Source organism: Salminus brasiliensis, unplaced genomic scaffold (genome assembly GCF_030463535.1).
Source record: "Salminus brasiliensis unplaced genomic scaffold, fSalBra1.hap2 scaffold_149, whole genome shotgun sequence".
Taxonomy (NCBI): Eukaryota; Metazoa; Chordata; class Actinopteri; order Characiformes; family Bryconidae; genus Salminus; species Salminus brasiliensis.
Genome location: NW_027326680.1, coordinates 1 through 22,500, shown reverse-complemented (window position 1 = coordinate 22,500; position 22,500 = coordinate 1). Strand labels below are relative to the sequence as shown.

Genomic DNA, 22,500 nt, shown 5'->3' with positions numbered 1-22,500 from the left:
CCCAACTAATCAACTAACAGCGGCTCAGTGAGTTAAAGAGGCTGTGTCTAAGCAGGGTGTAGTCAGGACTTGGGATATGAACAACTGACCTAGGAAGCTCCTGTTGCTGTCAACCCACAGGGGATCCAGCAGGGTGAGCTTTCTCTGTGTCTCATTTTTTTTCAACCTAAATGACCATTACTGGTCACTTTTGATTAACCTGAATTATTTACCATGTTTCTCTTTCAGCATTACTCACTGTTATTATAATATCTGAAAATCTGATATTATGTTTAAGTGTTACAGTTTTGAACAGTGTCATTTCATACCTTTGCGTCAACGCTTGCAACTGAGAAGGGCTGAAGGAGGCTGATGCAATAGGAAGAGACCTTTAAAAAAACTGCTATATACAAGTGTTGTGAATCATGCTAGAGACGAAGTGATTGGTGGGGGGGGGGATTGAAAGGAAAGGCAAGAGGAAGTAGGTAGTGCTGTCACTTAGCATCTGCTAGAGAGCAATATAAAGAGAATAGGCTATGGTACGAGTCTGAACCAAATCATCAGCGACTCCAGAAAACACACTGGTTGGAATAGGTACAGCAATGAAGATCCTCCTCATCTTCATCACCACACTATACCTGAGCTCAGGTCAGACTCTCCAGTGTTCTTGTTTACATTCTTAATCTATTTTCAAGTGTGTCTTATGGTTCTTTTAGTCCTTCTGACAGAACATTTATGTTTAGCTGTTTAACCCTTGTATATAAATATGGTCCCACAGTCCGGTTCCTCTTATAACTACTCTCATAACTTACAGATTATCTCAAGAGTAGCTGTGGTATCATTCATAGTTAATCAGATCAGGGTTTTAGGATTGTTAACTGAATAACCAGGGATTATATGGTTTAAAAACACTATTTAAAATGGTATCACAAAGGAAACCATTGTGGCGTCTCTGAGATGCCACATTAGAACCACATTTGGTTCTCTTTTGCAGTAGATTCTAACCCTGGTCCTGGAGGACACCCTTTCCTGTATATTTTTGCGCCTACCCTCTAGCTAATCAGATGATTAACAAGCCCTTCCTGAGTTAAAGTGAAGTGTTAAACACACTGAAATGTGCAGGACAGAAGGTCCTCCAGGACCAGCGTTGGGAACCACTGCACTAGACACACTAAACAATAAAGGTGCTACAAAAGGTTCTTTGAGCAAGGCCATAGAAGAACCACTTTTGTTTGTGTAAAGAACTATTTTTGTAATAGAGAGAGTGACCATTAAATCGATAAACATCCTTTACATCAAGAGAAAGTTTTGGAGGGCCTTTTAAAGGTTTTTTAAAGGTTCACACTCACATATCTCTATGACAAACATGGTTCTTTATGTAACCAAAAGTGGTTCTTCTATGGCATCACCCAAAAAAACATTTGTAGCACCTTCAAGAGTGTAGAGCCATGTTTGAAAAGAGACATTTTAAGGGCTTAAAGAATCTACTTCCAAGACCATTAAATGTATTTTATTGGGGGGGGGGACAAAATGGGTTCTTCTATGTCACATTCGCACAGAGCACTATTTCTATGATGCCCATGTTTTAGATCACATGACTAAAGGAGGAACTTCTTTTGAACTCTGCAGATCAAATGGACTGTGCTGAAGTGACTGGCTACAAAAGAGGAAGTGCCCTCTTCAACTGTAGATATGATTACCCGAAATACAAGAATCACACAAAGTACTTCTGCAAGCTAGAAAATAAAAGATGCACCACCAAGATTCTTTCAAACACCACAGCAGATCCTGATGGAAAAATCTTCTTTATGAATGTAACTCCTGATATGCCTGGAATGTACAGTGTGATGATTAAAAACATTAGTCAGCAGGATGGTGGGACCTACAGATGTGGAGTGGAAAAGCAAGGAGCCCAGTTTACCGATGTGACACTGACAGTGAAAGAAGGTGATAGACTAGTACAGTCTGCATTTGCAGTAATTCCCCGAGATTGATTTACCCCAAAGCTTCATGAAGCATCCAACAGTGTGAGATGGTGAAAGGCAGCAGCTTTTTAATGTCACTCTTTCTTTGTTTTTTTTTCTGGCAGATGCTTGTTGTGGAAAGTTACTTTCACAGACAGCTCATCTAGGAGACAATGTTACCTTTACCTGCACATATCCAGAGGAGTATAAAAATTTCTTCAAGTATTTGTATAAAGTGACCGATCACAGCTTGTATGCTATTGTTTATACTCTTGGAGAATCTGCACAGAACGGGAGGATTTCTCTTTTTGACCATCCACAAAAAAACCTCTTCAACGTGAACATCAGTGATTTGATGAAGGAGGATGGAGGACTTTACATGTGTGGATTTCAGGGAACAAAGGATCGAAGTACAAATCCTTATTTTTCCCTTGTCAATGAAATCCATCTGGAAGTTAGCCATAAGTTTCGTAAGTTACCTGTACATTTCATGGAGGGTGGATGGAGGGTGAACTGTTGTCTGCATTCCCATGTGTTCAACATGAATTTGTCTCACCTGCCCCCAGCTTCTATAGCCATCATCGTCGCTGTGATTGTCTGTGTGGTTCTGCTGTTGATTGGAGGACTTATGCTGATCTTCTACAAACTCAGACACAGGAAGACACAAGGTACTGTTTATAAGCACGCATACGCTGTGTTGGCCTTCTAGAGGCCGGCGAGGGTTTGGTGTCAAATTGTGGTTCATTATAGAGTAATTGAATCATACTTCTTTACAGTGGTGATGAATTAAACCAGACTTCTCCATGGCAACACTTTTTTCCTATGTCTACAGTAATTTTATTAACTATCCAAACCTACCAGTAAACCCACATGTGTCTACTGGGACTATTATATGTATCCTTCCACCATGAGTGAATTTTAAAAACAGGTTTTTAGACCTGAAATCTTTGGTTAAACAGAGATGCAGTGTAAAAATTCAAAGTGGGAGCTTTTAGGGGTAATCAACTTCTCAGTCTGGTTTTATTCACCTCCACTGACCTGGTTCACATTTCTCTTGAATAGACAATTTCAACCTAAATGATTCTCATCTTAATTATTTAATTCTGGAGGAAAATATATATAAAAATGGTCACATGATCATATGTGTTCTATAGATTCTACTTCCTCTTCAACAAACAGAAGAAACTCAGCAAATGATGATGAGGTTAGTGAATGAATGTGTTATGTGGGTAATGTATTTCTAAATGGGTTGACCAAATAATCAAATAACTTTTCTACTTAGACTTGTACCCTAAAGACTAGACACTGGGACTCTGGGACAATATTTTACTTAGATGTGCCCCCCCGCCCCACCCCCAATACTGGAGCTTGTACATATACTCACTCCTCCAAACCTCAAGACTTGGACTCAAATCTAAGATTTGCACCCCATAAATTTTACATTCTGCTTAGACTTACACCCCAGACATTAATAACGCGAAATCAAATCCTAGAGACTCAAGGCTGATCTTGGACTCACACCCTAAAGAACTGAAATTCTACTCGCATCCCAGAGACTTAAGACTCAACTTAGATTGACACTTGAGAAATTCCAGACTCAGACCCAGGCCACAGAGACTCAAGATTCCACTCAGACTCTCACTTAAGAAACTTGAGACTTGGACTTGAACCCCAGAGATTTGAGATTCTACTTATATTCTCATCTCAGAAACTTGAGACCCGACTTGGACACATGACCAAGACCCAGACTCAAGATTTGACTCACTTGCATTCAAGAAACTGTACTTTGGACCTAAACTACAGGGACTTAAGTCAGTCGTGTAGAAAGGCAAGACTTTGCTTCAAAGCCTTGAGACTCGAGACTCAACTTAAAGTACCGACTTATCGGTAGCACAGTTGAATTTAAAAGAATAACCAAAACAATCTTTCTCTCAACCCCCTCCTCCTCCCCAGGATCATCATGGACTCTATTATGAGGAGATTCAGGACACACAGCCGTCTAGTACTACAGTTTATGCCACCACCCAGAATCCAATGTTTCCATCCACCACTCAAACAGCTGCTGTCAGAACTACAGAGCCACCCACAGATGGAGATTTCTACTCCATGGCACAGCTTTCCAACCCAGAGACAGAGTCGTCTGCAGAATATGCCAGTGTGGACCACCATACATAATGGTCCATATAATATGTATGATGGCATCCAGCCCTTGGCCGGGGTCATGAGCAATCAGTGTCTGTCCATGATGGAGAGAAATGTAAGATATGCATACCTGTAAACCTTAATAAACATTTGATTACCAACAAAGGACCTGCTGCTAAGGTCTGCAGAGGTCTTGTGGAGTCCATGCCTCGACTGGTCACAGCTGTTTTGGCAGCATGATGGAGTGGTTTTAATGTTATGGCTGATTACATATTGGTAAAGAAATGATTATTAAGGTGTGTGGGTTATTCGAACTAATTATTAATAATGTTCAATAAAATGTTGATAACACTGGTGTATGGTGAATTACATGCAGGTTCTCTATTATAGCTTATGATGCAACATTTGCACTAGCTTTGTACTGGTTATTATGATGATGATGATGATGATGATGATGATGATTATGATTATTATTATTATTATTATTATTATTATTATATAATTTATATTATTATTTTCACACAAAAAGTCTCAGATAATTGCCAGCAAGCTTGAGTATAATGAAAATAATAAAATAATATTCAATACTATTAAATATAATAATAATATAATAATAAAAAAATATAAATTAAAATATAATAAAACTATAGTTATAAGTAAATGAGACCTGAATTCTGTGTATGCATATTTTTGCTATAGGCCGTGTTGTGTAAGAATTGGTTTGTCTTGCTCCTGGGCTCCCCCTACAGGTGTGGAGTGTAATTCACTTTTACTCCACTGTCGCAAATTCAAATCTCACATTAAGCGCCCCCTCATGCACAGCTATGCACATGCCTTTCTGGGCAAGCAAAGAGCTCCAGAAACAGCAACTGTAGGTGAAGTGGACTGAGGCGGTAGAGTAATACTACAGGATTTTACACTAATATGACTCTATGGGTTCTGCAGCATTACACAGCAGTCCTGGAGAGAGGTTCTCCTCCTGCAGCTCCACCACCAAAGCTCCATAGTGCAGTAGCAGCAGCGCTCCGGCCCGGAGTGGGAATGACGGAGACGCCGTTCTCCCCCTGTTCCAGTCTGTGGAGCATCAGCATGATCCTGAAGCTGCTGGTTTAAGGTAGAACACTACATAACATTGCTTTAAAGACTTGATGAACTCACAAGTTTCTGTTCTGCAATTGGGTTCCTGATCATATCATATAGCTGGAGCATATTTACAGATGCATTACGAGACTCTCTGAGGGCTCTGTGTGTTACGACACAGCATGTTACTCAACTGCTCCTTTTTTATATAGCTGCTTTTCTAGAATTTCACAATATCCCCTCCCCAACGCCTGACTCCTCCTTGCAGGACTAAGTACAAGGAGTTAAAACACACACACACACCCCATATGTAAACTTTGTACTTTATGACTGAAATGTGAGCTTTCGCCTCATAGGAGTTTCAGGCAGAAATCTAGAGTGTTTGGTAAGACAATGGTGCCTCAGAAAGGCAAATCTGTCTCACTCTTGTTATGGATATTGGTATGATATTAGAAGATGAATCTACTTAAAGAGAGAATATGGAAATATAAGTGTCTCTTTAGAAATCTGCCATAGAATGGAAAAGGAGATCCTCGAGGAAACTGAGCATGACCCCAGTACAGGTAGGCTGAGAGCAGATCTTGTGTAGAACATGTTAATTATGCTTTTTTATACTTTTAAACAGTGAAGGTGCTTTGAATGGTTCCTAATGCAACGCTATTGAAGAACAATTTTGGTTCCATAAAGATCTTTCCATAAAGATCGTTTAGAAAATTTGTTCTTAAGGAATTCATAAGTGGTTGTTATATGGCATTGTTCAAAGAACCCTTTGTAGCACCTTTGTTTTTTTTATAAGATTGAGGGTTAAAACATACTTTTACAATATTTCTAAATCAACATTTGAGGTTTTATGAGCATGTCGTATCTGAGAACCATGCTTCATACCTGTGTTACAAATTGAACACATTAAGTTCTCTTGGGTTTTAAAGCCTCCTATATCAATACAACCATGTTTTATTTAATTCCCAAAACATCATATGTCACATTGTTACTACGGTTACTGCTCTTCGTAAATATTCACATATTGCTATTCAGATACTATATGTTATTCAATGCTAAGACGTGTCTTTTGATGTCTCGATCTACAATTGCATGCAGAACCTGATCAAAATGCCTCTTACATTATAAGCAAGATAAGTTTATTTGTATTTTTTGTACAATTTTAACCCCTTAAAAGCGTAAGTATCCTGCCAAAAGGATAACAGTGTTATTACAAACTTCGATTACCAATAAGAATAGCCCCACCAGTATATATATATTTTTAGAAAAAAAATTGAGCTCAGATGGAATTAAAAGGTGATGCAAATTTCAAAAATTTATAACAACTCCTTTTTGAAATCAGGTTCCACAGCTGTTCAGCCTGGCTGTGTGCAGAGCTCGATCTGGGCGAAGTCAGGGGGAACTGTGAATGCTCCATCACTGATCAGCAGTCATTTCTCAGCCCCAGTCATCTTTAACTTCAACACCAGTGCTGAAGACTGTGGTACGATACCTCTAACTATACTTGCACTAATGTAAGAGTATGATGATATTATTATTATTATTATTATTATTATTATTATTATTAATAGTGATGTAAAGTTGCTAATGACAGTATAATATGTGTTTAAGTCTTCTTTTTTTATTTTAGAAAAACAGCCTTCAGTGGTATGCGATGGTAAGTGGTCTTAATCCTGGTTTCTTTCTGTAAAACTCTTCATATGCCTTACCATCACTAAAATAAAAATAAAAAGTGTCTTTAATGAGAATATGAATATGTAAGACAGAATGTATTTTTCTTGTGAAGCTAATCACCATATGCTACATGTTAAAAGCTTTGATGACATATATATTTTTTCAAGGAATTATTTTAAATAGAGGATTACTGCATATTACAGTTATGTTACATTATGTTACATTATATTATATATCAAATTCAAAAAATATAGGTATTAATAATGAAATATTACATACACATTTATAAAATGTGTTATTACTAAAAATATTAACAGTAATATTTAATTAAATATGACCACAATATGATGTGATGCCCAGCTGTATTATTTTACACCATTTATGGCTTTTGCAACACAATGTTTTCTGTGTTAACTAAAATGCTTTGTTCTATTAAGAAAACAAAACAAGGTCGAGAACATGGGGTCAGCTACATGACTGGGTCTGGGACCAGTGAATTATGAGTATGGGCTTTGTGGATAAGCAACTCACTACACAAGACTATGGATTTTTATCTCAGGGGTTTTATGTCAGGACTGTCCAATTTCAGCCTAAATTCTGATAAGGGTTCATTTCAAGACCAGATAAGGGCACCATGCTACAACAGTCCTTGAGCAAGACTCTATATTCTCCTTCTTGTGAAACATGATTCACATATAAGTCGCTCTGGATAAGAGCATCAGATAACTGCTGTAAATGTCCCTGACAGTAATGTCCTGTGCTGTTTTTTCAGAGTCAAGAAAGCAAGTGCTTCGTGAAAAACTGAAAAACTGCACAAGACAGCTCTGCACCACGGTCTATGAAGGGACATCTGATGGAGGGAGCAGCATAGCCTTGGCTGACATCTACACAGAACTCTATATTGTGGAAGGTCATACTGGGGGAGTCAGCAATCAGCATGAAGTATGGCAGATTGAAGCGTTGTCAAGGGCCATTGCTGCAGACACTCCAGTTGAGTTCAGCGACATTTTCAGAGAGTGTTCAGACTCACTGAAACAGAGAACGGTGCTGACCCTGGGGATCGCAGGGGTAGGAAAGACAGTGTCCATTCAGAAGTTCGCCCTGGAATGGGCGGAAGGAAAAACCAATGAGGACATAGACTTTGTGTTCCTGATGTCATTCAGAGATTTGAATCCCATTATGGAGGAGCACTACAGCCTCTACACGTTACTGTGTTACTTTTACCACCAGCTAGATTTGAAGACAGAGGATGTAGAGGCCCTGGGTGGTCTTACCGTCTTGTTCGTTTTTGATGGTCTTGACGAAAGCCGCCTCGCTCTGAACTTTACAAGCAATAAAATGGTGTGTGATGTGACAGAGATGTCATCTGTTGACCTTCTGATTGTCAATCTAATCATCGGAAACATGCTCCCATCTGCTCGCATTTGGATAACCTCACGGCCAGCTGCAGCCCATCAAGTACCCAGTAAGCACATTGATCTCGTGACAGAGGTGCGAGGGTTCAATGATGACCAGAAGGAGGAGTACTTCAGGAAGAGGGTCAGCAATCAAGAACAAGCCAGCAAAATCATCTCCCACATTAAGAAGTCCAAGAGCCTTTACATCATGTGCCACATCCCTGTCTTCTGTTGGATATCTGCAACTGTGCTTCAGCTAATGTTAGATGATGAAAAATATGGAGAAGATGACCAACAACAAGAAGAAGTGCCCACAACTCTCACAGGGATGTACACAAACTTTATGCTCTACCAGATTGACCTGAAACTTCAAAAGTACCCTGGAAGGTATCAGAAAAAGTCGCAGGAATACGTCGATTATTCTGAGGAAATTCTGAGGCTAGCAGAGCTCGCATACAAGAACCTCCTGAGGGAAAAATTCATATTCTTTGAAAAAGATCTGCAAGAGTGTGGCATCAATGTTCAAGCTGCTTCAGTGTATTCTGGGATGTTCACTGAGATTTTCAGAAAGGAGAAAATGTTGTTCAAGTCCAAGGCTTATAGCTTTGTGCATTTGAGCATCCAGGAGTATCTTGCTGCCTTGTTTGTATATTACTTTTACAGTACAGCGAGGACCAATCTTCTCCATGAAAACACAGCTGACAAACTGAAATGGAGAGTGAAAAACAACCTCTATGATCTTCACAAATCTGCCATCAACAAGAGTTTACAGAGTGAGTCCGGACACCTCGACCTCTTCCTCCGCTTCCTTCTTGGAATCTCAATGGAGTCCGGTCACACCCTTCTGGTAAACATCTTTCCACAGCTGAGCTTGACGGAAGGAGTCGAGAAAACAGTTAAGTTTATCAAGGACAAGATCAGAAAGAAGATCTCACCAGAGAGGAGCATCAACCTTCTCCACTGCCTGAATGAGATGAATGACACCTCTTTAGTGGAGGAGATTAGGAGCTACGTGAGATCGAGGTCAGATCATCAGCTCACCCCTCCAGAGTGCTCTGCTCTCGTTTACCTACTCTTGATGTCAACGGATGATCTTGATGAATTTGACTTGAGGAAATATCTGAAGTCAGATGAGGGTCTGCGGAGAACTATACCACTGGTAGTTGCCTCTAAAAGAGCTTTGTAAGTTTTGTACCTCATACTCTTTATGCTTTGGATCATGGATGAATTGATGAAATGCTTGTACCACATTTTTTGATTTTCCTTTGTGTCTTTCTAGGCTCAATGACTGTAATCTAACCAAGCAGAGCTGTGCAATTCTGGCCAGTGCCCTCAGCTCCAGAATGTCATGCTTAATTGAGCTAGACCTGAGTAACAATGATCTGCAAGATGCTGGAATATCATTGCTAGCTCAGGGGCTTAAGAGTCTGCACTGTAAGCTTCAGCAACTCAAGTAAGTACTGCTGAGGCAATCAGGGTTGGTCCTTGCTTCCACAGTTTGGTTCTAATCCAATTAAAGTTGCAGTTTCATCATTACTCAATTCAGGGCATTTCGCATTTGCGTGTTTGCATAATATCCAAATATTTCTGTAGCTTTTGGTTAAAATTGGTTAAAAAAAGTTAAAATATAGGTAAAAAGATGCAATTATGCAATCCAAGACTATTGTTGGATTAGAAAACTAAAAATTATGATCTAATAATGAACAAACGTAATTCATATTCGAAAGACAAAATACAAGATATATTGAAATTTAAATCAGAGTATTAAATCAGGATATGATTCTGAATTTATTTCCTCTGTACAAGTGATCTGAATTGGCAATGCTGGTATTTTTTCGACATTTTAAACCTTTGACATCATCTATTTGCCTTATTCATAGTCACCTAGCATACATATTTATGTTAAATACATACAAAATCACCAAATGAGGAATGTACGTATGCTGACTATGGCATCTTCATGTATAGCATTACTATGTATATATACAGTATATACCATAAACCGCGTATCTCTAAACTACCCCTTTCAACAGACCAAGGCAAACTGAAACACAGGGGGTATAAACAGACAGAGACCAACAAGGCACACCTGAACAGAGTTAACAAGAAAGGAAGGCTATGATGGAGAACACGTGGAAGACCAGAGACAGACTAGAAAAGGGACAGAACAGTGCCGAACCATGACAGGTATAGTGAGTAGTGTTGTGCTCTATTGCTAATCCTACATACACGTCATTTCCATCAGGTTGTGTCGGTGCCTGATAACAGAGAAGGGCTGTTCGTCTCTGGCCGCTGCTCTAAGTTCCACCATCTCAAAGCTCAAAAAGCTGGACGTCAGTTACAACCACACAGGACATAAAGGAATGAAGAGGATCTTTAACGTAATAGAAAATCCAAGTTATGAACTAGAGGAGCTGAAGTAAGTAAAGAATATAACCTGACTGATCTCGAGGAACTTACCAACTATCAATGGTTTTGTTCTTCTTATCACTAAATAAAATATATTATGCATATATTACTATAATACAATACATAATATTGAGTCCACAGTGTTGGCACTGCCCACAAATACAGTGTCTTTCCTCTATCCAGGGCAGACCTTTTTGGTAAATTTGAGATGAGGACCAGATTATTGCGCTGTAAGTATTTATTCTCATTTTTCAAACTGGCCAGCCATGAAGCATAAATCATCTGTAAAGTTCTGGACAGGATCTGATCACCACTGTCATATAGATGCTGTATTATGACCACGATCATCTAAAACTTTTCTGACAGACTTTTTTTATTCATGATTTTGATCTTCCTGATACATAGTAACTTTTATTTCTTTGAGGGAGTGATATTAGTAACCAGAAATGAAAATACAGCCTTTTTTATTTACTATCCAAACCCACCCATGAATCTCTACGTTTCTTTTGACTTTTATATGGAATATTTATGGAAGTGAAATTTCGGCTAGGGCGGCATTTTCTGAGGGAGCTTTAACAAGCGTGGTTTCCAGTCTGTTGGCCACAGCCCCACCCAGTGGACTATGCTGGTACTGCTAGTGGGCCAAGATATAGACAATTTAAAGATATTTAAGCCAATCTAAAATATTTAATTGAATTATTATTGTGATCATTTAAACATATTGCATATTTAGATGAGCTTGTTTATTGAATGGAATTCAACCATTTTGAAAGGATATATATAAATGTATACAAACTGGAAGGTTTTTGGTTATTGTTTGGTAATTGTGTAAGTATACAGTCAAGCAAAATGTGATAAAGTATTAGATTATATTTCTTAGCATTTTCTTAGCAACAATTTCTCTAGAATTTAATGACTGTGACTAAACTTAAACCATTGAAAAATGTGAAATTAAAAATTCTGCTTTAAGAAACAGAAATAGATGTTGTATACATACTTCAGCAGTAGCAGGGAGATGTAATTTCAGTTATAATTCCCATATCCTATATCTCACATTAAGAGCCAGAACTTTAACAAGAGCTGTATTTTAATGTAACTGTATGTCCGTCTGCAGATATATGTTATCTCTCTTTGGACCCCAATACTGCTCATCGATCTCTTTGTCTGTGGGATTATGACAGGACAGTGTCTTGGAGTTTAAAGGAGAACCCCTACCCTGACCATCCAGACAGATTCCAGACGTGGAAGCAAGTAATGTGTCGAGAAGCTCTATCTGGGCAGCATTACTGGGAGGCTAAATGGGGAGGGAGTGTGTTCGGGGTGAATATAGGGGTCACGTATAGAACGATCAGCAGGACTGGAGAGGCAAATGTCTGCTTGGCAGGACACAATGACAAATCCTGGAGTGTACACTGCTCCAACTACAGCTACTGTGCTTTACACGGGGGTAAGAAAATAGACCTCCGAAAAACACCGGACAACAATTTCAATTCTGAGAGCATAGCGGTGTATCTGGACTGGCCGGCTGGCACTCTGTCCTACTACAGGGTCAAAACCAATGCACTGATCCACATATACACGTTTCACGCCAACTTTACAGAGCCTGTCTACCCTGTGTTCAGACTGATACATCACGCTGCCACAGTATCCCTGTAACTGAATATCCATTGCAGACTGGTTTTCTGAGTGGACAATCCAACTTTCAGCCTGAGAAGTCCAAGTCTAACTTAATCCCATCCTTTAAAAACATCCTAATAATTGAAAATAGAATGATAGTGGTACAGATATAAAACCTTGTATCTCCAAAATGGCAACTTTACAGGAAAAAACTTCCTAACTTCCAGTGGAAGAAGTAAAAATGTGAAAATATTTTAATTAATTTTGTAATTAAGTAATTTTGGAGCATTTCTATTGGTCCATTCTTTATGAAATTCTGATATAATATAAAGAACCACTTTTTTTACATTATGAAGAGAAGTGAAAAAAGGTTTTGCTCTGACAGCAACAATATACTGTATTCGTAGTATGTATGAGCCTACATGTAACTTGAATTCTGAATGACCAATATATTTATTTTCAGTTTGATGGGAAAAATTTTGGAATACATTTTTCAATAAAATAAATTTTACTTTCTTGTTTTTTACATATATTCTATGCCAAAGTATATTCTATACTTTATACCTTAATTCTGTATGTGTCTGATGATTGTAGGAAACATATCATATTTAAAAATACAAATTTCCCCCATTTATAAGCAGTATACACTCCAGTATACACCTGTACACCTACTCACTCATGTGACTAATAAGCCAAACCAGTACACAACCCTAAACACTTTCATTAAAATGAATAGTTGATAGTACCACAAATATATATATACACTAAATCAAATGTAAAAAAAAGCAATATAAATATAACAGTGGTCAACAGAATAATATGTCATATTCAAATGTTTTGGCACCCCTATTTTCTAAATGTAACCGAGGCAATAAAAAGCCTCTTTCACTCGCACTGACACCTTTTTGGACCTTTGTACATTTGAACACTTGGCATTAACTCCTGCTTATCAGTTAGTTGTTTAATTACTACTACACCTGTGAAAATGACAAGCCTATGTAAAATATGGCTATAATTACTGAAGAGATAATGCAATATTTTTTCAATCCTTCATGTAAAGCTAAAACATATTTGTCATACCCATATTCATATTCCAATCCACTAAGGTGAAGCACAGATGCAACATTACACAATATTTTCCACTGTCCAAATACTTTGTACCTTACTTTTAACCTCTGATGCAGTGCAAATAGTATCCAGTGCAGCCATTGGTTTTCTTTTGAGTCATGTTCCCTCTTTTCAGTTCCTCGGTTCTAACACTGGCATTTTCAGTTTGCTCATTGCTGGATTTCTATAAAAAAAATAAAAATCTGTGAATTTACTTCAGTTTACTTTAATAATGCAAGATTAGCATAAGTCTGTTCTGGATTTAACATTGCTTACATATAGTGCATATTCATTAATAGTGCTTTTCTAAATGTAACCGAGGCAATACACCCCCAACAGGTAACTTAAATATGACATTTTTCTGCACACTTTAGACACAATTTCTATTTATTTACCAAATTTGACAGAATGGAAAAAAAAACATTATGTTTGCGCATGTCAAATTATTTAAGATTTTATTTGTACCAATATTTTGTGCATGACACACTCTGTTAAGAGTGTGACCTATTTTCACTTACATCAACTATTCTTCATGTAATAATGTAATTTGAGAAGGGCTGGCCAAACCTTTGCACACGACTAGAGAGATAAAACCTGAAATGGTTATTTGCACAGTGGAAACCTTTGTTTTACTGCTGAAGAGCACTGTAGAGACTTCCTCTCTTATCTGATCTAGAAACTGACGTAACACACTCCCACATTTTATACATGTGACGTTGGACTGTCAAGTTTGAAAGTGCTCTCATTAGGAACCTGAGGAAGTGTGCGTTGTTTGCTGTGGTTTCTGATGATACGCTTTGGTTATTGCCTGTAAGTTTCTTTCAGAGGGAGGTAAACACTCTGGACCCCTCAGGACCATGCTTTCAGGTGGTGAGTACACGGGTCACTGTTCAGAAACACAGACTGCAATAACTACCTTCTTGTTCCCTTTCGAAACTCTCTTCCTGTTTTACTGCAGCTGGATCTCCACCCGTATGACTGTGTATAAGCCACTGTAAGGTCATTTCAAAGGGTTTTAGAATAAAATGCAGTTTGAAATGGTTTACAGGAAGCGTGGCTGGTCAGCCCTTGCTTTCTGATTATATGGTGTGGTGTTGGGGTCTGTAGTGCTTCGTGTTTGTGCAGACTTGTCAGTGAATGTTTACATTTCTATGTCCTGTACAGTTATTTATTGCAGTGCTAAAGCAGGCGCTGCTACAAAGCTGCTACACTCGAGATTGTGTTTTCGTAACATGCTTTATTGTGTTTTAATGGTAACTCAGTTAGAGAAGGTTAGCTTGGTTAGCTTAAGTGTGTATAAGTGAGCATGTGTGTAAGTATTCAAACTCAGACTCAAAAGTGATTGGACAAACTAAAATAATGATCATTTATTGAGGTCAATGACTGCCTGAAGTCTCAATCTCATGGGCATCACCAAATGAGTTCCCCCCCTTCATATGCTTTGCTGCTTTCAGCTGCTGTTTGTTAGTTGTTCTTTCTGTTTCAGTTTCTTCAGTAAAAGAAAACCAGCTCAGTTGGGTTGAGGTCAGGTGACTAAAGCTTTTCAGAGACTTTTCTCAAGACTGTTCTTGACTTGATTAGAGAGAGAAGAGAAGAATCCTGCGATCATCATATTGTCTTTTATGGCCTATGTTTTTATTTTATTTTACTGGGTGTTACTGGGATCACCAGTGCACTCCTTAAATTTTAATGAATGAACCAGATTGTTGATTTAGCCTTTTTCTAAAGTTTCTGCTCTCTCTGATAGGTTTGTTTTTTTTCAATGACAACCCCTTTCACTGACACCTTTTTGGACCTTTGTACATTTAAACACTTGGAATTAACTCCTGCTTATCAGTTAGTTGTTCAATTACTACTCAGCCTGTGAAAAATGATGAGCCTATGTAAAATATAGCTATAATTACTGAAGAGATATGCAATATTTGTTAAATCCTTCATTAAAAGCTAAAACATATTTGCCATATCCATATTCATATTCCAATCCACTGAGGTGAAGCACAGATGCAACATTACAAAATATTTGCCACTGTCCAAATACTTATGGTACCTTACTTTTAACCAGCTCAGTTTCCTTTTGAGTCCCGTTTCCTCTTCTCGGTTGCTCCTAGGTGGAGTTTCTAACACTGGCACTTTCAGTTTGCTCACTAAAGCTGGATTTCTGTTATAGTGCTTTTAATTCAGGTCAGGACTGGGCCACTGTAGGACCATTTTGGCTTTAGAGTCACTCAAATACAGCTTTATCTTTATGCTAGGAATCACTGTCCAACCCTGTATACTATAAAAGTACAGCAAAAATTTATATACTCTAGTTCTGGAGCCCAACTGTGCCACACCATTCACTGCTGTACCACTACTAGCACATTAGTCAAACTCTTGAAGAGGTGCATCAATGTAACAAATTCATGTAACTGTACAGTTTAGGGGCACATTGAGCACTGGAGCCTCTATTAATTCACATCTCTTTCCTCAGTGAGCGAAAGTTGGCCAGAGCTGTTACTAGCTTGTCTGGTGATTGTTCTTTCTATTTTGTTATGGAGAATGAGACACTTGACACGGACCAAAGACTCTCAAGTCATTGAAGGTAATGTGGTTTTTCACTTTGCAGAAATTGCCAGGTTAACTTCAGCTTCCATTATGTAAAACGTTTCAAAATAGTAGAAGCAAACATTCTCATTAATGACACATTCTAATGAAATGGCATAGCCTTGTTTAAAATTCCCACATTGGTAGAAAAATATGTTCTGTGTGGCATTAAATCTAATAGAGGATGATGGGATATACTATGCAGCTAACAAATTAACATTCTTACAAACATTTCTATAAAGCTACATTTTGGTTGTGAAAACACTGGTTTGAAATGATCCCTGTTTAGTGTTCCAACAATTTCACATCCCAGACATTTCCAGTTTTCTTGGTGTTCCTAGAACATTCTTAAGTTAAAAGAACATTTCCTAGTCTAGCTTAATTTGCACCACAATCACAAATCAAGAATGTTCTCTGAATCCTCAAAATGCCCGATTTATGCTTCTAGATACCAAAACATTTTTTTCTCAAGAAGAATGTTCCCTAAATCTGAATCCTCAGTCTTATTAACCCAAACAATTTTAATGTTGTCTTGGTATATTTGGAGAGCATACAGTACATAGATCCATTTTAGTTTCTATAAACAAATTATTATAATGATTATTTTAACATTATTCATTTATTCTTCAATATTTTTAATATCTATCAGTTCTGTTTTGCTCCTCATCCCATGTTCCAGAACCTTACAGGACAACACCCATTATAGAGAACCGTCCTAATCCAGGTCATCCAGGAGTGTTTCCTCCTTCAGTGAAGGCGAATCCAAGCCCGACCCCTGTCGTTTCTTCTGATAGTTGGTCTGTAGTTGTGAGTGCTAGTACAGGCAGCACAGTAAATGCTCCTGCATTCAATAGCAACAACTTCCATGGCCCATCGGTCTTCAACATCACCACCACTTCCGGTTATGGTATGTCCAAGCTGTAAATATCTCAAAAGTAGCTTGTAAGTGTTAATATTATTCAATATTTTCTTCAGTTGACACTTGAATAACAAAATAATCCTCAACACATGATATTTTTAGGATCTACAGGAGCAGAACCAGAAGAGATACATTCAGGTACTGCACTCACCTTCCTCCTGGTGGCTGTAATGTAGCACCATTGTAAGGAGGCTAAACTGTGCCCTCCACATGGCTGGATTAGGACTTCTTATTAAATCTACATTTGTCCATAAATTGAGTCCATAAATAAAGAGTGTATTATTATGTATTGTGTAAATGATTATTTACTGCTTTTCTGTCATACCAAGCAGATGATTCAATCCTAAAGAAATTCTTGGAGAGCCACAAAGCCAGTATAAAAAAGAAAACTCAGTGTATTTTTGAGGGAAAGAAGGACGCAAAGAACAAAACACTCCTGAAAAATGTTTACACGCAGCTCTACATCACAGAAGGAGAACTCAACAAAGTTAACAATGAACACGAGACTCTGAAGATCATGAAGGATAAAGCATTCAGAGGGCACCAATCTCAGGAGACAGCGATCCACTGCAATGAGATTTTCAGTGTAGCATGGAAAAATAAGGACCAGAATAAAACAGTGTTAACCAAAGGCATTGCTGGCATTGGAAAAACAGTGTCCGTCCAGAAGTTCCTTCTTGATTGGGCGGAGGGTGAGGCCAACCAGCATATAGACTGCATGTTTCTGCTTCCATTTCGAGAGCTGAACTTGCTAAAAGATAAACAGTACAGCTTCCATGAACTATTGGTGGAATTCCACCCTGACCTCGAAGAACTGAAAGAAACAAAAATGTTAGACCGTCTCAAGCTCGTGTTCATTTTTGATGGACTTGATGAGAGCCGACTTTCACTGAATTTCGACAGCATGGTGAGGAATGTAAAAAAGAAAGCGCCTGTGGATTCACTGGTTACAAACCTCATCAACGGAAATTTGCTTCCTACTGCTCGGCTCTGGATAACCTCCCGACCAGCAGCAGCCAACCAAATCCCTTTGGAGTATGTGGACCTGTTCACAGAAATTCGAGGGTTCACTGACAAACAGAAGGAGGAGTACTTCAGGAAAAGAATACCGGATGAAACCGAGGCTTCAAGAATCATCACCCACATTAAGATCTCTCAGAGTCTCTATATCATGTGCCACATTCCCGTCTTCTGTTGGATTACAGCTACTGTCCTTCAGGAAATTCTGATCAAAAAACAAGAGGATGTCCCCTCCACGCTAACAGAAATGTACATCCACTTTTTGCTTATCCAGATGAACATGAAGAACCAGAAGTATGACAAGGAGGTGGAGCGGGACCTGACCAAACTTGTAAACTCTAATAGAGTAATGATCTTGAAACTGGCCAAGCTGGCATTTGAACAGCTGAAAAAGGAAAACATCATGTTTTATGAAAATGACCTGAGGGATTGTGGGATCGATGCCAGTGAAGACTCTGAATACTCTGGGATGTGTGCTGAGATCTTCAAACAGGAATCTGTACTTTATGAAAAGAAGGTTTACTGCTTCATCCATTTGAGTCTTCAAGAGTTCCTTGCTGCCTTTTATGTGTTCTACACTTACCTGAACAAGGACATGGAAGATTTGCAGTTTTTCTTTGGAGATCAGTTTCCTAAAAAAGTTCTGCTGGAACATTTACTGACAAAAGCCTTTGACAAAGCCATGGAGAGTGAGAAAGGACATTTGGATCTGTTTCTGCGTTTCCTGTTGGGAATCTCTCATGAATCCAATCACAAACACCTGACATGCCTGCTGCCTCAAACAGAGAACACCAAAAAGAGCATCAGTAAAGTAATCCAGCACATCAAGCAACTTCAGAACACGTCAGAAAACCTGAATCTGTCGCCAGAAAAATCCATTAATAACTTCTTTTGCTTGCTTGAATTGAAAGATAGCTCCCTGTACAACCAGATCATGAAATACATGAATGTAGAAGCTCTCCCAGACAAAAGCCTCTCCTTATCCAATTGCTCAGCTCTGGCCTACATTCTCGTGGTGTCTGAAGAGCTGCTGGATGAATTAAACCCTAAGAAATACAACACATCGAATGCAGCTTGCAGAAGATTGGTCCCAGCTGTGAGATGCTGCAAAAAAGCCTTGTGAGTTATAGTATTGAATTAATATTGAATTAAACTATAGTTCGGTAACTATTAACTAATTAATTTGTTAATTTTATGCTTTAAAAAAATCAACCTGTTTTGCATTTAAGCCACTATCACAGAAGAAACTTCTTAAGAAATGAGACATAGTGACTGGGTTGGCACATCTCTTATGTGATTTGTAAGAATGTCAAGGGCCGAATGGCAATTACATGGTAGTGTTCGGCCATGAGAGCTTAGCTCTTTTACTCATTGTCTTTACAGGTTTGCTGGCTGTGAGCTCACTATGAGTTGTTGTGAATGTGTTTCTATGGCACTGCAATCAGAAAACTCCCCCTTGCGAGAGTTGGACCTGAGTGATAATTACGGTCTTGAAACAGCAGCAACGCTTCTTTCTGACGGACTGAAGAGCTCACACTGCAAACTGGAAATACTGAGGTTAGTGTTTTGCTTGCTAAAATAAATTACAAGGTAAAGTAAATCAAATATGAATGTAATTTACATACACACTAATTTTATCATGTTTTTTTCAGATTAGCCAGATGTAACTTTTCCCAAAAAAGCTGTGCAGAACTGGTCTCTGCTCTCAGATCAACTGCACCCAATTTGAAAGAGTTGGACCTCAGTAGCAATGACCTGCAGGATTCAGGACTGAATCAACTCCTTTTTGGCTTGGGGAATTTAAACTGTAAACTTCAAATTCTGAGGCAAGTATCATGAAAATGGGCATCACTGGAAGATCTTTTAGCTGGTTCATATAATTTTGGAATTGTGACCATTAGATCTGGGCTTTTAGTTCATTTAATAAAGGTCAAAATCTGTTAAGAAAAAGTACAGAGGGGAAACCTTGCCAAGAAAGCACATAATTTCCTGTTAAAGCAAGCATAGAAATGGCATTATACAAATTTGTAGGAATAAAAGAGTATACAATGTTTGTATAAATAGATAACAGAGGTCCCTGAAATGATAAATTAGATTAAAAGGTAAAGTGGCAGAAAAGTTACTGTACATACATAGAAATGTTTTTTTTTTTGTTTGTTTGTTTTTAATTTCTAATTTTGTCCCATACTTTCCTTTGCTTTCAAAATGCTGCATAGGCCATGTTATACCAATGTCACTAAAACATCTTATTGTTTAATGTATGTATTAATTTGTTAATCTGCCTTAAATTATTGATTCTATAATATGTTAGTGCTTGGTCTCTGTAAATGAGTTTTGCTGTGTTCCTCATCTAGGTTGGGCTGGTGTAACCTCACAGAGAAGAGCTGCAAGTTCCTGTCTTCATTTCTCAATACTACTTCAGAGTCATGTCTAACAGAGCTGGACCTGAGTGACAATGACTTGCAGAATGCAGGAATAGAGCTGCTCTCTGCTGGTTTGGAGAATCCAAAGTGTAGACTGGAGATATTGAGGTCAGTGCTTAAGTTTCTGAATGTTGGTATATTGATATAATCATTATTTTCACAACAGGGACAAATGTATTTAGAATAAGCTGGGTATAGATTTGAAAACCTTCACCATGGATGCCATTATGTTAAGACCAAATGTAAGGGACCTGCACCCGACCTTGTCTGTATATGGTGTAATGAAATATTCTTCCTGGATAATCACTCATTTTAACTTAATTTTAACTGCTCTACTGACTTCAAAGGGTAAACCAACTAAAACTGTAGTTTTAACTACATACACATGTAATTTTTGGTACCCCTCGGTTAATGAAAGAAAAATCCACAATGGTCACAGAAATAACTTGAATCTGACAAAAGTAATAATAAATAAAAATGCTATGAAAATGAACAAATGAAAGTCAGACATTGCTTTTCAACCATGCTTCAACAGAATTATTATTAAAAATGAACTCATGAAACAGGCCTGGACAGAAATGATGGTACCCATAACTTCATATTTTGTTGCACAACCTTTTGAGGCAATCACTGCAATCAAATGATTCCTGTAACTGTCAATGAGACTTCTGCACCCCTCAGCAGGTATTTTGGCCCTCTCCTCATGAGCAAACTGCTCCAGTTGTCTCAGGTTTGAAGGGAGCCTTTTCCAGATGGCATGTTTCAGCTCCTTCCAAAGATGCTCAATAGGATTTAGGTCAGAGCTCATAGAAGGCCACTTCAGAATAGTCCAATGTTTTCCTCTTAGTCATTTTTGGGTGTTTTTAGCTGTGTTTTGGGTCATTATCCTGTTGCAAGACCCATGACCTATGACTGAGAATAAGCTTTCTGACACTGTGCAGTACATTTCTCTCTAGAATCTCTTGATAGTCTTGAGATTTCATTGTACCCTGCACAGATTCAAGACACCCTGTGCCAGATGCAGCAAAGCAGCCCCAGAACATAACAGAGCCTCCTCTATGTTTCACAGTAGAGACCTTGTTCTTTTCTTGATAAGCTTAATTTTTTTTTGTCTGTGAACATAGAGCTGATGTGCCTTGGCAAAGTTCCATTTATGTCTCATCTGTCCATAGGACACTCTCCCAGAAGCTTTGGGGCTTGTTTGGCAAATTCCAGTCTGGCTTTTTTTATGACTTGTTTTCAACAATGGTATCCTCCTTGTTTGTCTCCCATAAAATCCATTTTAGCTCAAACAATGACGGATGGTGCAATCTGATACTGATGTTCCTTAAGCTTGAAGTTCACCATTAATCTCTTTAGTTTTTCTGGGTTCTTTTGTTACCATTTGTATTAACCTTTAACATGCTTGTCTATAATTTTCTTTCTAATCTCCTGAGACAACTCTTTCCTTCGCTTCCTCTGGTCCATGTTGAGTATGGTACACACCATGTCACCAAACAGCACAGTGACCACCTGTAGCCCTATATATAGGCCCACTGACTAATTACAAGGTTGCAGACACCTGTGAAGCTAATTAGTGGACACACCTTGATTTAACATGTCCCTTTGGTTACATTATTTTCAGGGGTACAATCATTTTTGTCCAGGCCTGTTTAATGCGTTTACTTACTTACTTTAATTAATTTAATGTACAAAAATGTACATTAAATTGTTCTGGTGTTCATTGTAATGGCATTTTGTATTTCCTGTAGGTTGTCTGGTTGTATGATCACAGAGGAAGGCTGTTCTTCTCTAGCCTCAGCTCTGAGTTTAAACCCTTCCTATTTGAAGGAGTTGGATCTGAGCTATAATCACCCTGGAGAGTCAGGAGAGAAGTTGCTCTCTGCTAGACAGGAGGATCCACTTTGTCATTTTTTGCTTAGGTTAGTGGTGTGTTTGCAAGAACTGAAAATTAATCAGTGGCATTATTTTCCTTATTAACAACTGCATTAGAAAAGATAAGATAATCCTTTATTCGTCCCACAGTTGGGTAATTCAGAGTGTTTCCACATTTGAATTATGCTTTATTGTTCTTTATTTCAGGATTGACCCGAAAGGTGAACAATTTATAAAAGCAGGGATGAAAAAGTGTAAGTTTCCCTTTTCCCTAAATTTTCCTTTAGTCTTTTGCTGAGTTTCTCACAACT

General features: G+C 38.3%; 2 protein-coding genes across 3 annotated transcripts; both read left to right on the top strand.

Moving 5' to 3' along the window:
- The first annotated feature begins 524 nt into the window (after positions 1-524).
- On the top strand, positions 525-5,098 carry LOC140548867 (polymeric immunoglobulin receptor-like). Of its 2 annotated transcripts, XR_011978944.1 has the most exons (7): positions 525-627; positions 1,609-1,926; positions 2,069-2,413; positions 2,510-2,611; positions 3,098-3,147; positions 3,897-4,200; positions 5,031-5,098. XR_011978944.1 is itself a non-coding variant. In XM_072672049.1 (6 exons), exons 1-6 carry the CDS (start codon positions 582-584, stop codon positions 4,116-4,118), a joined length of 1,083 nt encoding a protein of 360 aa, XP_072528150.1. In that variant the 5' UTR covers positions 525-581; the 3' UTR covers positions 4,119-4,538. The 2 variants fall into 2 exon arrangements, 1 of the variants encoding a protein (XP_072528150.1); XM_072672049.1 differs by lacking the exon at positions 5,031-5,098 and having other exon boundaries at positions 3,897-4,538.
- Positions 5,099-5,500: 402 nt separating this feature from the next.
- LOC140548871 (uncharacterized) lies at positions 5,501-22,443 on the top strand (the record flags this gene model as incomplete). The annotated part of the gene is made up of 18 exons (XM_072672052.1): positions 5,501-5,728; positions 6,508-6,648; positions 6,796-6,822; positions 7,612-9,418; positions 9,516-9,689; positions 10,482-10,655; positions 10,829-10,875; positions 11,760-12,289; positions 14,185-14,239; positions 15,840-15,950; positions 16,632-16,859; positions 16,974-17,009; positions 17,201-19,010; positions 19,275-19,448; positions 19,544-19,717; positions 20,246-20,422; positions 22,066-22,236; positions 22,397-22,443. Coding segments are annotated over exons 1-18 (5,929 nt in total), but the record flags the coding sequence as incomplete, so codon positions are not given.
- Between the last annotated feature and the right edge of the window lie 57 nt (positions 22,444-22,500).